General features: G+C 44.1%; 1 protein-coding gene across 1 annotated transcript in view; it reads left to right on the top strand.

The window, feature by feature from the left end:
* Positions 1–21,536, top strand: part of LOC104402109 (receptor tyrosine-protein kinase erbB-4-like) — a gene marked incomplete at its 5' end in the record, with an annotated part of 118,024 nt that extends 96,488 nt beyond the window's left edge. The window contains 2 exons of the mRNA XM_010009896.1: positions 17,920–18,211; positions 20,739–21,536. Coding sequence (XP_010008198.1) covers positions 17,920–18,211; positions 20,739–21,175 — 729 coding nt within the window. The remainder of the gene's footprint in view (positions 1–17,919; positions 18,212–20,738) is intronic.
* Positions 21,537–21,547: the final 11 nt, after the last annotated feature.

Below are 21,547 nucleotides of genomic sequence, written 5' to 3'. Positions count from 1 at the left end.
AGGAATTCAGCTCACAGAATTCTAACCTGCAGAAGGATAGTGGTATAATCTAAGATCTTCATCGAGACTTCAGTTCATGTTATCTGAGAAGAGTGGGTGATTTTAACTGTCTGCCTTGGACATTTGCAGTAGGAGAAGTTACTTTCTGGAGGTGTCTTTCTCCACTGACTAGTGGCAGCTCCAGAGCAGTCCCAGACCTGGTGTTTGAGCTCTGGTGGCGACATGAGTTCGGGCTTTCAGAGGTCATTGTCACTCCTGAGCAACTTCTCCATAGCTCTGACCTCTGCCTGTTCCTGCACTTGGCTCCATCCTTTTAACAGTCTAGGTGCCACCCCTTCTCACAAAGATAAGAGCTGGTTAAATGAATTGTAAGTGTAAGGACATTCTCACAAGCATCAGATGTATTGAGTAATGAGGGACTTTTTTGTTTCTTTGTTTTCTCTCCATGCTCCTTTTAGTGGAAAGTCCCATTTTAAATACTATGATGTGGAGTCTCACTGAAATGTTGGTGTTTATTCCATATTTTTTGAGATTTTTCCTTAGCTGAGGTAGTTCCAAATTCATAACTTGGTCTGAACTGATGACACCATGTGAGGCAGGGAAGAGGTAAGCAAAGCAGCTAGGCGTGTGTAAACTGAGTCAGTATTCATGATCTGACCACACCTGCACAAAGTTCTTCTGCGTCTCTGAGTAAATCAGTGCTTTTCTGGAATAAGAAAGACAAAATGTGATCTTCAATAATATCCAGACAGTTCATAAGGAAATTGCTACTATTTCAAAATGTAAGGAGACTAGAAAGGTCTTTGGAAGAGGCTGGGTTGTAGTCCCACTGGCTAAGCTGCATTCACGTAGCATTTCTTCTGCACTGAAAGGCAGTGAAGGAGGGGGTAATGCATGGGTTAGCAATTAGCAAGAAACTTCCTCTTTATGACAACAGGAGTTAATTTCCAGTGTTGATGTTGGTCTGAAATAAGTCAGATTTACTCCTAGCTGTCTCTGGAGAGGTTCTGTTTCCTTTGCTGCCAACTTCTGAGCAAAAAAGGAAACGACAGGAGTTACCTTTGAAAGGTGCTTGCTGTCACACTGATGTAAATCACTGTAGTGGAGCCTCACTAGTGCAATATTACCATTTACACCAACATAGGGTTGAGAGGGCAGAGTCAGACCCATAAGGTTTGCTATATTCATCTCACACCCATGTTTGCTAGACACATTGGGGCACATTCGGAAGAGAGAGATCAGCAGGCAAATGTACTAGCCTTTTCAACAGTTCCTTTGCCCTCAGATTTTAGTGCCACCCAAGCAGAAGAGTCCAGTAGAGCTGAGGGAATTAATTCCAACAAAAATCCTAGAGTAAATATTCTGAAAGAGTTATGTAAAATGTGCTGTTTGGGCAGCCAGTGTGCTCACTGGGATGGATATTCATGGAAAACAAATACATTGTTGTTGTTGTTACTATTATTATTATAATATTGAAACCTCAAACTTTCTCACAGCCTTTGCCCAACTTTAAACCACACTGTTGCAGCTGCTTGCATGTATGTGATCCCCCTGAAGTCAGCAGAGCTGCAGAAAGAGACCGTGTACCTTTATTTTTGCCACACAGAGAGGCTCTATCACATTCTTGATGTGATGTTTCCTCTCTGCAGCTCACAATTTCCTATCTTGGTTTGAGACTGTGATCTTGGGCCACTAAAGTCAGTGGGAGCTTTGCTTTGCAATTCAATTTAATGACAGCAGCAAGACTGAATCCTTCTTTCAGTAAGTCCTACTGCTGGGAAATTTTTCTATGGCATCACACAGCAATCTAACACTTAAACAAATCTGGAATTACCCTTTGCCAAAAGTTTTCACATTCTGAGCCAAGTTGTCTGACCCAGGTAACCACAGAGAGGGCAGCTGGGAGGAAAGAAAGCTTGCATCCAGCATGGTATTTTCACACGTCTTCATTGTAGGAGCGTCTTTATAGAGGGGTAATTTTTAAGGCCAAAAGAAGAGATAGACAAAGGAATTGCCATTGAACAACCAGCTGATTTTTAATAGCACTTGCTGGTATCACTGGAGACTGACTCCTGTCCTTTACAGGATTATTTTGTAGTAGAATGTTGATGCTTCTCCAGCATCTCAGATTAGCTCCAGTCTCAGCTTTGCTAATAATTCTGCATCTCCTAAACGTACTGCTAGTACTGCCACATAGGTGAGTACATCTGGATTGCAGAAATGCCACAGCCCTGTGTTGCTGGAAGAGCTTGGAGTCAAGTTAAAAGCCCCATAGCATCTTAGCACTCTTGGTTTCCTTTGCAGAGAGGGTTTTTTTCTGGATGTAGTACATTTGTTTCCTCTCCATGCAGAAAGCTACATACTTGTCTTGTTTTTGTGAAGCACTCAGGTTCTTGGTACATTAACTATTCTTCCAGTGAAGATTCATGTTGATTTAAAGCAAAACACAGAGTAGCTCCTTTAAGGTAATAGTGCATCTGCTGTGTATAGATCGGTACAGATGGATGTCAGCTACAAGAATCACACAGAATTGAAATGCTGTCAGAGCTCTCTATCTGCAGTTGTCTGATTCTGTGTGTTTCCTTTGGAAAGTTTGTGATTTATGCTTGTTTGGTGTAGTGAATATTAATATTACACAAACTCATCATGGTGCTGCTGCAGTCATAGATGCCAAATGAATTGATACAGCTTAGGTAGTTTGTGTTCACTGTGGCTGGCAAATGAAATTTTATGGGGACGTTGACAGGCAATTTGGTGAAGGAAAACAGATAGGCAAGAGTTACATGATCTTCATGTCGTTTTCAGAGATCAGATGAAAGATACTGTGTTTCCCATCTTAGTTGTTCTGATTGTAGTTTTAGTGAGAGTCAGTTAGGTGATGTTAGGGTACTGTGCTCCTTCTCTGGGTGTGTTGTACTGATAGCTTTAGTTCAACGTTCCAGCCTTGCAGCTCTATGGGGGACAGGAGTCCTCAGGAAGAAAGCAGGGAGATCGTGGCCCTCCTCACACTTGGGCTTTCAAGTCAGGGAATTAAGGAAGAGCAAGGGCTTTTAATTTCTAAGGCAAGCTCTGAAGTTTCTCTAGGGTGACCTCGGTCCTGAATCCTTACAGTTGTTGCCTATGAGAGGCACCACTGGATGAGGTTTGCATAAAACTCTTCCTTGTCACTCCCATGTGAAGAAGAAAAGCTATTTGGATATGAATTAATAGCACAGAACTGCTATTAATTCATATGCAATAGCACAGAACTTTGCAGCCCATGCAAAGAAGATGGGAAAGGGGGAAGGCTTCTTGGGAGTTTCCAGCTCCCCAAGTGTGACATCCTTCTTCTTCCAGGGATTATTGAGAGTGATGAAGCTGTGAGTCTCAGACACAGCTTCAGCATTTCCATCTTACCCACACTCGCTTCTACTAGCACATCTTTGGGACTTGTACTGCCAGGAGCAAAAGCATGCATAGACTCTAGCCCCTAACAGTGCCCTCTGTTATGAAGTCCAGCCTGTGGTAGATTGAGCTTTTCAATAAAAATTAGCATCCTAAGCTAAATTGAATTCTTTCATTGCATCTGAAACTCTTCAGTTGCAATTTCAGCTCTTCAGCTTTTTCCAGCTTTTATTTTCCATTGTCTAGAGATATTATAGAAATATGGACTTTTAGAAGCTCTGTGCTCCTGAGAGATAAGCTGAATCCTCGGCAGTGTTTCCATGAGCACAGGACCCCAGCTAGTACCTGAGTGTCCTATGTGCACAGCCATTAGATGATTCATTCAGGTGTTTGTAACGAGTACTGTCGTGTGTGCACAGAGATAGTACTAATACAGAAAGCACTCTGTGTAGCCCATGATGCTTTTTGCTTCCTGCTGAAAACTGTCTATACTGTTTATTACTTGCTGATACTGTCCCTGTAATTTTATTCCATATGCTATAATCATGAAAGCACATTCCAGCCCTGCAATTAAATATGACGCTATTTTTTTTCCGAGGTGTCTAATTCATATGTCCAGGAAGACATTTCTACTTGGCTAAAGCAGACTCTGGCACACCAAAAGCCTGGTTTAAATACCCTCAGTAGTATATGGTATGCCATTGCAGCAGTCCTAGTGTGGCATTAGGTCTGGTAGTGTTTCATGGCTCAGCACCTGTATATGTCTGTGTGTAAAAAGATTATTCCAGAGAGAAACCAGGAAAGAAGCTGGCTTTATGATTAATTTGTTCTGGTTTCTAAATATGAAAGATAGCCATTTTCAAATCACGAGATTACAAAGGAGATGGTTGCTAATGATTTTCAGATGTGTTTCACATCAGTGTGGCATCTTTCCATCTGAACCTTATCATGGACAATAGGGACTATTCAACCAGTGGATTCACTACTAGGATTAAGTGACTATCATTAGATTTAACTAACAGAGCTGAATTTTTCAGGCACCTGCAGTGCTTCAGTGGTAGAAGGTCTGCTGTTTAATATAAGTACTTTACATGGTGAAATACCACAGACTTGGAAGGTGCGGGACTGTAAGCACTGCTGCCTTCAGTTACAGCTCGAAGGAGGGATTTTGGAGAGCAGTCACACTTTGGAGGGGCACTTCCCAGTCTGTCAGCACAGCTGAGCTGGTGATGCGAGGCACTGTCATTGCAGGTGGGGAGAGCTAGCAGTTGATTATAGCACCCTTTCCTCTTGGAAAAGAAAGCGGCAGGAGGGAGTCATGATTTGCCCATGATTCTCCTTATGACCAAGGCTTTAGTAGCAGTCGGTGCCTTCCTGGTCCACATTTATTTTTCTGTAAGAAAAGGCAGTTAACTGTTCCTGTCCAAGCTCTCAAGCCTGGCTACGTGGGGCTGATGGCAGTAAAACTACTTCCATCCTAAAGTCAATAGATAATTTGTGTGAAGAGGTATCAAGGCTAGATGAGGCCATTGCAAGCATTTTGTCTAATCTTCTGGCATAACTTAGCCCAGAGTCTCTTGTCTCTTCATTTCTGTATCAGGAGCAGAAATTCTGTTTGAGGTGGAGTTTTTCTTTTAGAAAGACTGTCTTGATTGTATCAGGTGGGATGGAAAATTCATCACAGCGTAGAAAAGTCTCACTGGGCAGTTAATACTGACTCTAGCAGGGTTTGAATCCTGTTGCAGTCTGCCTTGTACCCTTTGTGTGCTAGGTTAAGGAGCTGTCAGTTATCAGAAGTTTCTTCCATTTAAGGGGCTGAGTAGGATAGTACCATTTGCATGTGTTTGTGTTAAAGGACAACAGCAATAAGTCCTTTTTATTTGGTTGGTTTGTGATGCTTGCCACCCCTCTGCTTCTGCTGTATCTTCCCCAAATAATATGACAAAATCTTGCCTTAAATTTAATGCTTATTACTGCAGTCTGTCAGGTTGTGGACTTTTTGATTTATTTCTATCCCATTTCTTTAATTCCTTCTCCTTAAAAGGCGATCATAAAATTTCTTAGTAGCCATTTTTTTGCCTTTCTACTCGACTCTGTCACTTCCTTATGCAAGTGTTGCGATGAAATCTCCAATACCAGAACAGATGAACTCGTTAATTAACTAAACATTGTATCAAAGCATTTCATCACATCTCAGAAGATTACGCTGACACCAACTCTATATGAGCTCTCTTGCTTCTTGAGAAACTGCTGGATTAGTTAGGAACATTTGTATGAATGCATTCTGTGTGTCTTTCATTAAATGCTAAGTTTTGTGTGTTTTCCTAGTACAGCCTATGGTGTACCGAATACTGCAGCTGCTGCCATCAAACCTTTAGGGTAGTTCTGGAAGTCCCACCAAGCTCTCTTTCAAATTCCCATTTTCTGCTTCCCTAAGTTTTAATGACATCCTGGTGGTAGGAGACTCCTGTCTGTTCTGCTCTGCCTTTTACATTAAGCACTTCTCAATAGCTGTTAGTGTTTTGGTGGTGTCTAGTCAACCATCACAAGTATTTTACCTACTGCAGCTTTTCTCTTCTGGGAAATTCTTCTGCGTCTATTTCCAGTCTTTGTTGGAAATGTAGATAGCACAAGGCCATCTTTGGCCATGCAAAGTAGGAGGTGAACCCAGACTGATACCAGTCAGCCCGATTTCATTGCTGAATGAAGGTGAATGAAGTAGTAAGAATAAACATGCAAAAACACACTGTAAAATACATTAGGTGGAAAATTATTTCAGTCTTAATAATTTACATGAAAAAGGAAAGCTTCTCACAAAATATGTAGATTTAGAATATGAGTATTTAAATACCTTCTTTGAAATGTGCCAAGTTTGCCAGAGGAGAAGGGAAGAGAATTCATATGAAGGACTCAAACAGAATAGATGATGCCTGGCTCTTCACAGAGAATTCTTTGAAAGCGCTTTATGGCAATTAGTTTCTTGCTTTGCAACCAGGCCAGCTGAAATCAGTGGTATTTCCCAAGGAGTAAGCCCTTCTCAGCCTGAATAGATTATCAGGACCAACTTCTCAAATTGCCTCATGGTTTTGCAGGTCAAGTGCCTTAAAAGAGGAATTTTTTTAATGCGTTATCTGTTTTCTGCCACATTTAGGCTCCTGAATTCAAGCGTATTGATTTAGTCAGACTTCCCGAAAAGTGTTGGATAGCATTTTTGTTTCTACAAATTTAATATATATTCAATAACAAATCACTACCTCACAGCACTTCCTGGTGAGACCTACTGTGAGTTAACACTCAGTGGAATCAGTGGAAGAGACTGTAGCTGTATATTGCTTCAAACTTTGATGCGTGACATGTAAATTTATTGAGCTTTAATATAAACTGGTTTAAAATCAGGCAGCATCTGCTTAATCCATGAATAGCTGCTGGCTGTGTAACAGTCAAGAGAGCTCACAGCTGATCCATTTTCTTTTCTCTCCTGAAAGGAAAAAAAGTCAATAGATATAAAGAGAGCAAGTAATAAATATTTCTACACTGCACTGATGAGGCATTCTTGGAAAACAGCAAGCTAAACAACTCTACATAATTAGGAGATGGAAAAGTGGACTAAGAGTCAGGAAATAATTATGAGAGCTGGGAGAAAAATTTCCTTCAGTCACTTGATTGCAAGCAGAAATTGTTAGTGAAAAACACCCGTTTCTGAGCAATCCTATTTGTGAATTTTCTTAAAATAATAAAAGCACCTGAAAATACAAGAGGCTGTGATTTGGAAATGCACCAAGGAGTTGTCATTTGAACACCTGCCTGCCCACAGTGGTTGGGGCTTGTGAGTCGGAGAGTGCCATCTACACGTGGGTCTGTGGTGAGGATGCTTAGACAGTAAGGTAGCAGGGGGGACTCTGGAGCATCCTGTGCCAAATGCTGTACTTCCTAAACATACATGCAATGGGGATAAATGCCAGCACAGCCTAAAATGCCCTTTGTTAGCCAGAGCAAAGAGTCTGTCTGTCTTGATAAATGCTGCAGTAGGGGATGGGGAAAAATTCTCAAAGCTATAAAAAGACTCTCCAAAAGATGCGGTGGGGAGAAGTGGGAGGATGCACAGATGAGTTTAGATTTAGAATGTTAAAAAATGATTATTTTATCCAAATCAGCTGGATGGTTATTTCTTTTAGTGTATTATTGCCACCAGAACCTCAGCCCTGCTCTAAATCAACTCAGCATTTCATCAAGAAGCCTATTCTTTGCTATAAGAGACCAAAAGTGCACAATTATGGGTTTCTTTTCCCCCTTGCATAATAAAATTGGGAGATTATCATCAAGTTTCTATTCAGATTTTAGGAAGGCTTTTTTATTTTATTTTTAAAACCCCTCTTTGTCTGTAAGAGCTCCCTGTTCAGGCCAGCATGCTGTAATGATTACTGCTGTAAAGGCTTCAGTGGAGATGTGCTCTATTTCATTCTCAATGAGGGTTGATGGCATTTTGAGAGGCTCAGAATATCCTTTGATTACTGTATAAAACAGACTGGGGAAGATGGCAATGCAGCGTGTGGCATAGGAGGGGGCTGCTGCTCCCAGTATTGCTCATCAACTTTCTTTTGTGCCTTTTTTTTTCTGTCTGCCATGTCTCCATCACAAATCATGGCCATGTTGTGGCTTTGGTCCCATTCCCCATCCTTTGCCTTGTTTTGGGATTGGAAGCTTGAGGTTTGTATAGAAAAGGAGCTGCTGCTGCCTCTGTATTCTGGACAGATGCTACAACATATGAACAGGAGCGGCACTTTGACCCTTTTCTCCCATGGGGAATTGTTACAGTAGCTGGGAAACGGTATTTGTCTCTTCCAAACTGTGGGAAATTGGCCCAGTGTTAGAAGGTGCCGTTTACTGTAAAATGTCTTTGGAGAGTGTATTAAAAAAGGAGTGACAGAAAGCTAGTCGTGGGTGACAGGAAGGATATGGGAGTAAGAGAGATTGAAAGGGAAAGAGAGACACATGCAAGCTGTCTTTCTTCCTGCTTTCCTGTGTGTGTGACACTCACAGTGCATTAATACAAAATAACAGGGAAAAGGAATTCTTGCATATTCATTCTTGTGTCATGCCTCGGACAAATTGCGCCAGCTGAGGTCTGTTTGCTGGCTGCAGAAGGTTGGAAGGGAGAAGGTTTTTGAGGTCTGAAGGACAGGGAAGTTTCCAGCGAGAGTTTTCGATGCTTTACAGCAGGAGAATGTTTTCATTCCCAGCCCAGGTGTAGGGGATGAGTCTGTAGAAAAGCATTTCACTTATGCTTCCCTGTCAGTGTGCCTGTATACTGAGTTTTGTGGCCACACTGTGAATCTCTTAACAGGTTATTTTCATTGGTCGTCTTGTAATCTTTGACTTCTTTACTTGATGAAGTGTTAGACTGAAAATCTGTCTTGTATGTCATTTCCTATACCACTGTGCCAAGATTGTTAGGCATGTTTTGTTTGCAGTATATGCCATTTTGCTGTTCACAGTCCAGAATTCTCCTAGAAGGCTGTATTCAGATTTGGGTATCCCACTGCATATGGGCTGCTCTGAAACAGTTTACAAGTCAGAAGACAGACAGCAGTTAGGAGAGACAACTGTGCAAGAGGAGGTTTAAATGACTCATCTGAAGCTGTGAAGTACGTCAGTACTGAACCCAGGTCACCAGTGAAACATCCGTATGGATTTTGAACAAGTTCAGGGATGTCTTAACCCCACCATACTGCCAGGATGTGACCCAGCATATCTAGATGATAGAGGCAGCCTATGTGAACTGAGTTAGAGCTCAGGCCACCTGCAGATCTTGCCTGTTGTCTGACAAATAGTGACCAGAAAAAAACTCACATGCAGGAAGGACTTACTCCTTTATTTATCTTTTTTTCTTTTCACTGATTAAACTGGATGTTTTGTGTCTTGATTGTGGATGGAGTAGTCATCAGAGACTGGAGCAAACACTTTAGCTAAACATGATGATGCTTACATTCTCTTCTGCACTTGTGTATCAACATTCAAGTTCCAGTATGAGATAATGCTGGGAAAGGGACTGGGGCTTCCTAATTTCCAATAAAGATTCATTGATCCCTGATGGAACTTTATGACCACTGAACTAAGGGCATTGTAAATTGTTGCACAGCTACTGTCCACAAACTGTGTATATTATTCCTACCTTTATTTTTTGTTGTAGAATAACAGGCTCCCCTTTCCTGTCACTGGAAAAATGTATGTCCTGCTCCATTAACTCAGGTGGGCCACTGTGCTGTTTGTGTGACTGAAATAGGTGATGTAAGAGACACACACACACACATTTCAGAGGATGAACATCTCCAGTATGCTGTCATGGGTTTCCTGTGCACTGAAGAAATGATGCAGGGTGCCAGCAATGACCTGCATCTAGTGTCAGTGATGCTAATTGGAACTTTTCTTCATAGTCCTAGGGGAAAGTGCCCAGTGGGGAATGGGGTTTCCTTAAGTAGGTCAGAAGACCAGGAGCACAGGTAGAACAGAAGAGAGAGCACAAGGAATGCTAGACCTGTGTCAGGTGCTGTGTGCTGTAGGAACAGATATGCTTCAACTCTAATGGCCCAGGGGGACATCTATTCCTTTCATTTTCTATATGGCCCTGCTCTGAGCAAGGGCTAGGACCAGAAATCTCCAAAGGTCTGCAAAGCCTTCTAGCTATTACTATACCAACAGCATTTCATTTCTATTTAACCTTACACAGTGATCTCATGGTACACGTTTTTTCTTTCCTTTGATTTTTGCCTCAGACATGTTTGCTGTGGGCTCTCTGAAGCAGGGCAGAGTAAGCTGTTAGTTCTGTGGTCAGAGGGAAGCAAGTCTGCTCCAGAGCAGAGGTGGCTGCTCTCCTGGGGTGGTCCTTCCTATTTGAATTTCAGTTCAGATCAGTTGTAAATACCAGGCTGCTCCCTTGAAACATAGCTGGAGTTTGCTTGGGGCTGGTGGGACAGCTCTGTGTTGTGTGCTCCACCTGCAGTCTCACCAGAGCATCCCAAACATACTGTTGGGATCCACTTGCGTAAATCAGCTGTCCTTCTTCCAAGAGAACTGCTGAAATCTTGGTGCGTGTAGCAAGATCTGCTTGGCCTAGAATCAAGGAAGCTGCAGTGTGGTATCAGCCTAGATACTGACTTAATTGGGTAAATAGTTTCTAGGGGAAGAGTGACTTTCCAGTGAGTAACATCTGGGGGCACACAGGCCAGGGCTGAACTGGCAAAAAGAAGTGTTACAGAGCTTGATCAGGATAGAGAATCATTGAGTTGCCTGAAGAATGGACTCTGATTCTCTGTCCCTGAACAGGTCCTGTGAGGAGCATCCCATTGAGAAGGTGGGAGTGATATTTACTCCTGTTTTACACCTGGTTTGATGCTTTTTGCATATGAGAACAGAAAGAGAATGAAAAGGAATTTGTTTTTTGTGTGGATAGGAGCAGAGTCAGAGTGGGTTCAGACGTGTGTGTACATTGATATTGACAGAACCTTGCCTTTAGTAAGGAAAAATCTTTCAGTCCCATGCACTTAGCAGGCTGCTTAAGAGCAAGAAACACTACTAATTATGCAGCACTATCAAATGTGTGTGCACATCTTGCTGGGTGGCAAGGAAAAGTTGCTCTGCAACAGCAAGGGTGCTGTTGGGAGGCTGTGCTGGCAAGCAGAGCATGGGGGTATCAGATCATTGATTTTTCTATTTGGTGCTAGTCCTGTACCACCCATAACCCAACAGCAGCATCACATCACTGAGTACCTTCAGCATTTCTTCCACCTCACATCTGCTGTGGGTGCAGCTCTGAAGCCAGTTGTGGTCACCATAGGGCTGGTGTGGGATCAGCTGTAGCACAGGCAGGGGGAGGAACAGAGCTCTGGGTGCCATACTCCAGGCATGACACTAGACTGAAATGAAAGGAGACAAGGCAGAGGCATATTCACACAATTACAGGAATACAAGCAGCAGGACCCAACAAGGCTGTGATTTCATTACAGTTTAACATGCAGCCAGAAAATATTATGTCCCTGCTATAAAGGAGGAGATATTTACCTTTGGGAGATTTTAGAAGCAAGGAATTGGAAAATGAAATTAATGAATAGAAAGCAATAACACAAGCCAATATTCACAAAAGTGTTATTTACCTCTCTTTTATCAAGGCTCATTTTACACAAATGTTAGCAGTTACAATAACTGATATGTCACTGGTATTTTATACCAAAGGGCCTCTAAAAAGGCTTCAGGGGACATTTGCTTGTTTTGCACAAGCAATCCAGGAGATTCCTGGAATGCAATGATGATAACTTCCTTCTCCAAGTGGGAGAGGAACCAACAAGGAGTGGGAGCTGTGCTGGGCACTGTTCTCACCAACAGGGAGGGGCTGGTGGGGAATGTGAATCTCAAGGGCTGCCTTGGCTGCAGTGACCATGAAATGGTGGAGTTTGAGATCCTTAGGGGTGGCAAGGAGGGTGCACAGGAAGCTCTCTACCCTGGGCATCAGGAGAGCAGAGTTAGGCCCCTTAAGGGATCTGATTGGTACATTACCATAGGATAAAGCCCTGGAGGGAAGAGGAGCCCAAGAAAGCTGGTTAATAACCAAGGATCACCTCCTCCAAGCTCAGGAGTGATGCATCCCAACAAAGAGGAAGTCAGGCAGGAACGCCAGCAGTGTGAACAGCAACTATGGGGAGACCCCCCTGCAGCCCTGATCCAGCTTTGGGCAACAGCACTCTCTGGAGTGAGGCCAGAGGAGGCCACGGAGCTGCTGCAACGGCTGGAGCAGCTCTGCTCTGGAGCCAGGCTGAGAGAGCTGGGCTGGGTCAGCCTGGAGAAGCCTTTCAGTACCTGAAGGAGGTGACAGGACAAAGGGGAATGGTTTTAAGGTGCGAGAGGGGAGATTGAGACTAGATTAGATAAAAGGAAGAAGTTCTTCCCTGTGAGGGTGCTGAGGCGCTGGCACAGGGTGCCCAGAGAAGCTGTGGCTGCCCCATCCCTGGCAGTGTTCAAGGCCAGTTTTGAGGAGTTGGAATTAAATGATCTTTATGGTCCCTTCCAACCCAAACCATTCTATGATTCTATTTAAGTTTTACTCCAAATGTATTTTCTGCTCAGTGAGATACATGTCCTGACCAGTGAGTTGGCTGGGGGTAGTTATCTTGGAAGCCTACAAAATGATGGCATCACATTGCAATTAGCAGGCAATTTAAAGACATTTAAACAATTATATTACATTTTCATCCCCACTAATTGGCACCACAGCTATTTTCTTGCCTCCTTTTTTTGGAGCAGTGGCCACAGGGTATTAACTGACGGGGAAAACAGTAATGAATTAGGAAAATGTGCAGACACCAGTGGTTTGGAGAGGAGCCAAGATGTAGGGTTCTGTGTTAAGGGTGTTGCAAGGCAGCTATGTTTGGTACAGAGCAAAAGAGGAGGCATGTAGAAAATACTATTATTGTAATCTTATTTGGCAGGTCACTGACTGGGAGGGGTCTTGTCAGCAAAAATAGCAATAAATGCATTAATGCTTGGCCAATTCTCTCCTGACGTCTTGGGACAGGGCTATTCTGAGAGGGTCTGTTATTTTGTTGTTACAATTGCACAGTATGTATTTAAATGTTAGAGTCACAGCCAAGAAGAGCTAAAGATAGGAGGGTGGGTTTAGCCTTTAGTGATGAGGATGGAGCAAAACATGCCTATGGATAATGTGGCTATCCTAGAAGAGTATTTTTTAAAGTTGCTAATCATCCAAACATTTACTGGCAGAGAAGCATAGGCCTGTTTACTGAAGTCAAGCCTGTTGACAAAAGGCTTGCTTTTGTAAGTTACCTTTAACAGATCACTGTGGGCTGTGAACTAAAAGTAGTTGAAGACAGCTGCCCTCCTGTGCATCCAGAATCAATGAACCACAGATTGAAATTCATGGGAGTGCCTCTGTGAAAATAGAAAGATGTAAATTAAAGGTGTAATATAGCACGGTGTAGTACTGAATAGAAAAGGAGTGGTTACAGTCACTGGTTTAGCTTCTGTGAAAAGCAGACAGCAGCAAACTCTGGTCCCCTGCATAATAATACTAACACAGTATTGCTTCAGCTCTTTCTCCTTTCCTGCAGTCTGGAGGGCTGTAGCAACCTTGGAAACCAAAAGCAGCAAATTCCCTCTTCAGAGTTTCACAGGCTGCAGGTGGAGGGAAGGAAGCTCGGGAGCTTTACAAAGGAGACAGAGGATTCACAGCAGAGCTTTAGTTTCCTTGCTGTTAGAAGAGTTGACTCTCTCCAGTCACCACTTAGTATTTCTTCTCTGGATCCTACCAGTAATCATCAGTTTGCCTAAATCTTCACCACCCTCGTTGGATCATAGTTTACTACTTACCTGTCTTCGGTCTTTCCTTCTCCATCTTCTTGGAGTAGAGAGAAAGCTTGCCAGAATTCAAGTAAATACAGGATCGGGGGGTGAGGAGAAGGCAGATTAAGTCTCTGGTAGTGCAACATCCTATAGCCATCAATAAGTCTTCAAAGTAGCATCTGGCAGGCTCAGGGGATGGTTTTTATCCATTTGTCTGACACATGCTGGGTTGTAACCTGTCAATGTGGCATTACAAGTGGACTGTAAATCTATGGTACAAAAGAAAGGTGAGGGGTTCAGAGGGGATTTTACATTATGGAGCATCTCCGGTTTCCACAGTGTTTCCTTTTTAAAGAGACCTTCCAATTGTCCCAGCCAAGCCTTTTTCAGAAGGCTGCTAAGTTACGAGCTTGCTGCACAGGTTGTATCCAGATGTGTGCTGCTGTCTGTGCCCTTTAAAAATCTTATCTCTGGTAAAATGTCTTCTGTTCCCTCTGCTGTTGCAGTCTTTGCTCTCAAATGGATCATCTCAGGCAGGCAACTGCTCACTTTGGTTCTTCCTTCCCTCCTTGTGAAATTTTCTTGGCTGTTCTTCTGGATACAAGTACATTTGTTTTGAATAAGAGAAAGAGGCCATGCACATGGGGCAGCACTGAGGTTTCCAGGCTGATCCAGCCCAGCCCTCTGTCAGCTCTTTCTGTACTGCCTCAGACGGCACTTCTTTGCAGCGGGCATCATCCTTGCTTCGGCTGTCGGCAGCCACAGCTAGGTCATAGAGGCCAAAGCTGCTCCCAGGCTGAAGGCTTAAGTTTAGGCATTGCTTTTCAAACATAATGAGTGCTCTGGCAAAAGCTTAGTGAAACTGGTCACCATTAGCCCAGATTTCAGTGGTGTAGAATCATAGAATGGTTTGGGTTGGAAAGGGCCTTAAGATCATCTGCCATGAGCAGGGGCACCTCGCACTAAACCATGTGTCTCTGCCACTCTTCCCTCAGCACTGTTACCTGTGCACAGAGCCCTCGGGGCTCCCACTGCCTGCACGAAGCAGAGCTCTGCTACTTGTGCTGGGAGAGGACCAGGGGCTGCTCAGCTCCCTCTGCACCAGCTGAACCAGGCCCGCATGTGGTCATTTGGTTCAAAAGTAATTTTCGGATAGCAAAGGAGATTCAAGTTCAGCTCCAGCCTCTAGAGAAGCTGGTGCTACAATGCCTTCAGACTACCTTTTGTCCTTGTGCCTCCCGTTTCTCCCTGTCACGTTCAGGTCTTGCTACCATCTCTCCCTTCCTACTCAGCCTCCTGCCACATGCCAACCCCTTCTCCCCACCTGCACTTCACAGTGTCTCTCACTTGCCGTTGCCCTCTGTTCCTTTGCAAGCCACCATTCCTTTTCTCCTGACCATCCCTGCTGTCAGTTCTTCCGCCATCACTTCCCTTGCAAGCCTCTCAACAACTCTGCATCTGCTCCGACAGCTGTTTCCTCCTGCTTCTCCTCCCCCAGGCACTGTCATTGGCACTGACAGGGTGGTCATGGAGACCACGGGATAGATCCTCTCCTATGCTTCCTTCCAGCTCCTAGTTTTCCTGAGGAAAAACAGCTAGAGGCCTGCTCAAGCCTTGCTAACGGATGGTACAGATAGACAATTCAGCCTGCAAAGGTTTTCCTGGGCTTTTGTGATTTGCATCCTGGAGCCTTTTTCAGAGTCGTAACTTGGCTAAATACGGATTAATTTTTGTAGGGTTGGAGAAGAGTGTATTTCTAGCTATGGCTCATCACCATGTTTGCATCTCAAACACAAGGTGCTAGACTGAGCAACAAACTGGCTGCAGGGCTGTTTCAAATAGGAGATGGGCACATTTTTGATCACCAGAAAAGGGTCTTCAGACAGTATGCATTTTGAAAAGGTTTATGTTTGCTCTTAAGGTTTTTCCTGGTGCAGGTATTTTGCTTAAACACAAACCATTCCTTTATAAAGTAAGATATTTGGCAGTGACCATCATTTCCATCCTGATGTTTTGGCAAGAGGTTTATAAGGAAGGATTGACTGTAGAACATCCAATCCTCACTACGTGAGGATGCATGTTGTCTTTTCTTTTAACTTTGGTGTGCTTCTTGGTGTAGATATGTTTTTGATAAATGAGTTCTCTTCTCAAATAGCTTATTCTTAGGATGGTTGGACTTCCCTAAGCAGTGTGGTTTTCCTTCTAATTCCTCTCAAGTTTACACCTTTTTTTTTTTTCAAATCCTGACTTTCTTCTCTTTCCCAACTAAGAGATAATGGAAATACAATAAAGTTTTTGAAATGAAAATGAGAAATACAGTAATTATGAGGAAGTGATCTTGTAGTCTCAAAAGTACCATTTTGGCAGTAGAAAAACACGTGAAAAATTAAGGGTTCTTTGTTTTATTTTTATTTTCCTCCAAAAATCAGCATTTCCTCAATGAAAAATATGCTGGTTTGAGTAGCAGTAACAGGTATAAATGCAGCCGCTGTGCCAGTGATGTTACAGCAGTTCAGGGTCTGCAGGGCTGTGTAAGATGGTTCCAGAAACCAATATCAAAATTAAGATCTCTGCATGGATACTCCAGACTTTGCCTGTGATACAGAGATGACATTAGAAGGGTGGTACATGCTGAAAGCAGGACCATGGCATGTTGCAGTCTTGAAATCCAGGAGCTGCTGTGTTATCTGGGTTTACCAAAGCTTAGGGGCTGTTCTTCCTGTGATATGTGAGCTAGCCGTGGCAGTGTGATGACAGTCCTGCACCCTCCTGCCCTCCTGGTTGTTCCTCTCCTGCTTTGTCCTAGGGAAAGGAAGCTATGGTTTGGAGCTAGATGTTCTCTGCAGTTCTGCCTTGTATTTCCTCTGAAGCTGAGTGCACTGTCTGTTATTCTTTCTGTACAATCTGTGTTTAAATTACAAAAACTGGGCATGAGACAGTTGCCAGATACACAGCTGTCAGCAGGTAGTAAAATGGCAGTTGCCCTTACTCAGCAAAAGGAAGTCAGTAGCCCTCCCTAAGACTGGTGGGGCACACAGCTTGTTGATGTTGGTGAGACATTTGCCCTGATCGAATTCGTTGAATTTTGGGTTCAGTGAGGAAATCTAACTGATGTGCATGTTTCTCTCCATTAGCTCATACAGCTCATGTGACTTGATTCATTCATGTGACTTGATTCATTCATGTGACCTCTTATTACGTATCCATCATTCCATTTTTCTTTCCTATTAGAGTGAAATTGGACACAGCCCTCCTCCTGCCTACACCCCTATGTCAGGAGTAAGTATTTCACATTCAGCCTTCATCCTTTAGGTTTTCTCCTTCCTTCACTATGTATTAACCTGTTTCAAACCCTTTTTTTCCTATGTAAGTGGCTCAAGAGCCAATAGTGAATGAAGTGTGTGTATAAGCAGTCAGTCAAGATCTCTACACTCAGCCTGGAGTCATGTGCAAGCTCTATGGACCCACACCCAAAATTCTGCCAGCTTCCAACTTTTCTTGCAAAAGCATTTAGGTAACAGGCTTGGATGAATCTCTACATTTTTCCTTCCTATTTATAGGTCATGATGTCAAAATTTCCTTGCTGACAAGCAAAATGGTAGGTTGAGTCAAACCACCGAGTTGACGTACCAAACACACACAGCCTCACAGTTCACCAGCCTCAAACACTACCTGATGGAGTTACGTAGTGTTTGGGTGACCGTGTGATTGTTGCTTCAGGATACCCTAAAAGTAGGCCCCCCTGAAATAGACAGAGTTCAGAGATGATGAACCTCTATCCCCAGTCTACTTTGCAGAAGGAGGTTTCCCTAACATGAGGTTTAAGGGGTTTGTTCAGAAATCAGGGGAGACTGACACAATGGTAGAAGAGGAGATAGCATGTTTGTCTCTTTCAGCTGTGTAGATCCAACCTCCACATATCTAGGTAGGAGGCAAGTTTTCCAGCCCTATTTCCAGCCCTGAGCAGCCAGTTGGTTTGCCGGTGTACAACAGCGCCTGTGCTGCTGCTGATCCCGCAGTGCTGGACGTGCAGTAGTCTGCAGGATGGGCGAGGCTTCACCGGCCTGGTGAAATGTATCATTGAGCAAGTGTGGCAGGAAAGGCACAGGAGCCACAGAGATGACTTGCTGCTGATTCTCTCCCTTCAGAGCCTCCTTTCTCATGCTGCCTTTTCTTTTCCAACAGAACCAGTTTGTGTATCGAGATGGTGGCTATGCTGCAGAGGTGCCGATGCCCTACAGAGCTCCGGGCTGCATAATACCAGAAGCCCCAGTTGCTCAAGGGGCTACAGCAGAGATCTTTGAAGATACTTGCTGTAATGGCACGCTACGGAAACAAGTGGCAACCCTGGCAAAAGAGGACAGCAGCACCCAGCGGTACAGCGCTGATCCCACCGTCTTCATACCCGAGCGGGTTGTCCGGGGAGAGCTGGATGAAGATGGGTACATGACGCCGATGCGAGACAAACCTAAAACAGGTAAAAAAATGCTCCTGGTTTCAACTTACTGCATCCTCTCTTTTTCTACAGCAGCAGATGTTTACCAAAAATGGCTTTATTGAGTAATCAGCAAGGTTGGAACATTCTAACTAGGTGAATCTGTCTTTGCATGGGGACTTGTTTTCCTTTGCTTTGTTTTCTACTTTCAAAAGCTCAAAGTGCCAAGTTTTGTAATTTCCCCTTCGACTTTTCATTCTGGGAAATAACAAGAGAAAGGAATGAAAAAAAACCCACCAAACAACCCCTTCTTACCCAAGCCCAAATATTTAGTTATTTTGAAGAGAAAGATCTATTTTTGGCCAGCTGTAGTCACCACTTTGCTTTGTTTATTGATCGTCTTTATCTTCCTGGCGTTGTGCTTGGTAAATGTCATGTTGAACGTACCACCACAGAACTGATACAGTTGGCATTTTATACCCTAGAGAAGTTTAGGATTGAAAGAACAAGATGTGCTTCAGAGAGACCATCCCTGTAAGGTGAAGTTTGTTTAGATCTGTGCCAGCTCACAGTGCTACACTTCCCAGTTTGCCATCATTTGTTTCTTCCTTTTTAAATAGTGACAGCATCATTTAGATGTAAAGGCATGTGTCACTAGTAATTTGCTTTCAAACCTTTGCATTAGCTGTAAAGAAATTAATTAATGCAAATGTAAATGCCAAGTAAGTACTGTGTTTGCTAAGAATTTGGGAGCCACTTACCCTTTGTGTTACATGGTAGAAATGGAGGGAGCCCTGGGGCTTGACCCACAGCAGTAGCAATAGTGGGAGTGCATTCATGGTCCTACACTTCAGCAGTCACCCTTGCAATAGGAGATTTGATGCTGTGATTTGCTTCAGTGTGAGCCCACACGTGTTCACATACAGGTTCACCCTGGGGATCCTCAGAGTTCTGCAGGAACTTAACACTTCAGAGGTGCTGCCTGAGCCCTCGAGATGTGGTAGTGGAAAAGGAGAAAGCACTTCCTCCCTGTCTCACTGGCCACAGACCCAGGGATGTCATGGTGTGGCCACAATGCTGTGTGCTCTGTCAGCACTGCTTGGCTGTCATTGCTGTACCTGTGCTCTTGGTACAGGTGCATGTGCCTGTCCACCAAGTTTTAGCTGTGTTCAGAGATACTCAATAAGCCTTAAACTTTTGTATTCAGTAGTATTGGCCCCATCCTGGACACAAACAGAGCTGAGGACCATAGCCACCCTCTTACCACAGGCAGGCAGAACTCTGTGTGGAGGTGTCTCCAGAGCCCATGACCAGAGCCATGCCACTGGAAATGGAGACCTTCTGCTGGCATCCCTGTGTGGCGCAGGCAGGCTGAGAGATCATCGCTTACTAATGGCAGTGGCTTGGGGACCCTGTTTTGCGAGGAACCTCTGGGCTCTGAGATGAAAGGCAGAGTTAATACTGGAAGTGAGTTTGATCTGATGATTTCCGGCCTTCAATCAACTGGATGCTTTTGATGTATCTTGCCGCAGGGGTCCCACTCCACCACTCCTGTCCCCAGCTCACCTCCAAGCCATTCCCTTTGCAGCCCACTTGCTGTGTCAGTGGCCTCCCTCCTGCCCAGCTGATTGTCTTTCTGTTCTGCAGCCAGACCTCATTACACACAGTGCAAAGCAGGACATGACACACAACGAATCCATTGCTTCATGGCTCAGCTGCCTGTGGTGACCATGGCAGAGACCTTACTATGTGTGCATTTTTAACCTAGCACAGCCAGTCTCTTCACATTACTCTTGCATCCCCACCTCCTGTCCAGCTTTTTCATGTAAGGTCCATATGCCTTAAAAACCTTCTGCAGTTCAGTTACACATTATTTTGTGGTGTTAATTCACAGAAAGGGATTTGAAGTAACTGTAACCTGCTGCAAGTCCTGGTTTCAAGCTGATGTAAGGCTCTCTTGTACCCCTTCCAGGGCTCATTTGAATAATTTTGTTCATAATGCTTTGAGGCCCTTTGTTCTTCAGGGATGGAAGGTTTTTAATAAGGTAAATTGTTCTGTTAGAAATGAAGCTGTCTTAGAAGTTAGCCCTTGGGGATGGTTTTTGTGCAGAGAGGCTTAACTAAGATTTCTATAGAGCTTTCTGGATGGAAAGACAGCAGAGCAGAGGGTTTGACTGGTATGTCCAAGGTTGCAGAGAGGGGCGGCAGCAGAGGCAGAAGTTGCTCATCATGTTTGGCTCTGTAGATCATACACTGAGAAGTCTAGGATCAAGCAAGGCACACGTGTGCTGTGGCTCAGCGAGATGTGTAGTTTAGTTTGCCAGTATGTTTAATGAGTCAGTTTGTCATTGAGAGTTTTCATTTTAGCCCATATGGTCTCTTTAGGTTGCAAAGTCTTCACTTTTAGCAAGTGTGTGTTCAACATAGTTGGCACATGGAGCTCTAGGAATTGCTGGGTGGAGGATGCACAAGTCCAAGCACAGCCTGATAGTAACATACACGTGATACTTGCTCTGTGGATGGAATATTCCCTCTTTTTGCTGATGTTTTTTTTTTTCTCTTTCCTTAGAATACCTAAACCCAGTGGAAGAGAACCCATTTGTTTCCCGGCGAAAGAACGGAGATCTCCAAGCTGTGGACAACCCGGAATATCACAACGCTCCGAACGGGCAGCCCAAGGCAGAGGATGAGTACGTGAACGAGCCATTGTACCTCAACACTTTTGCCAACACCTTGGAAAAAGCCGAGTACCTGAAGAACAATTTGCCGGAGAAAGCCAAGAAGGCCTTTGACAACCCAGACTACTGGAACCACAGCCTGCCCCCACGAAGCACCCTCCAGCACCCAGACTACCTGCAAGAGTACAGCACAAAGTACTTTTACAAACAGAATGGCCGGATCCGGCCCATTGTGGCAGAGAATCCTGAATACCTCTCCGAGTTCTCCCTGAAGCCTGGCACTGTGCTGCCCCCACCGCCCTACAGACACCGAAACACAGTGGTGTAGTGACCGCAGTCTTACACAAGTGGAAAGGCAACTCCTTCTAGCTGCCTCACTCTTTCTCTCTCTCCCCTTTCTCCCTTTCTCTCTCCTTCCCTCCCTTTCTTTCTCACATGAGCTTCCTCTTCTTGCCAGTTCACTCATTTTTGATATTTCTAAGTGAAAGGATGTCTCGGAGTTGTTTGCAGCTTGGGTTGGGAACCTGGAAAGAAGGAAGGAAAGAGACTGAAAGAAGGCACGTACAACCTGGCATTTCTCACTCTCCGCAGATCCGGAGGCTCGGGTGGTCAGAGAAGCCAGACGGTACCAGTAAAGGCCAGTGGCAGTGTTGCCTGCTGTCAAGCTAGTTTTCAGTGATTCAACCCACACACTGTAGGG

This window comes from Nestor notabilis, unplaced genomic scaffold, assembly GCF_000696875.1.
Source record: "Nestor notabilis isolate BGI_N333 unplaced genomic scaffold, ASM69687v1 scaffold8062, whole genome shotgun sequence".
Lineage (NCBI taxonomy): Eukaryota > Metazoa > Chordata > Aves > Psittaciformes > Psittacidae > Nestor > Nestor notabilis.
Note: the sequence above shows the minus strand (reverse complement) of the source record. Positions and strands in the feature narration are given on the sequence as shown.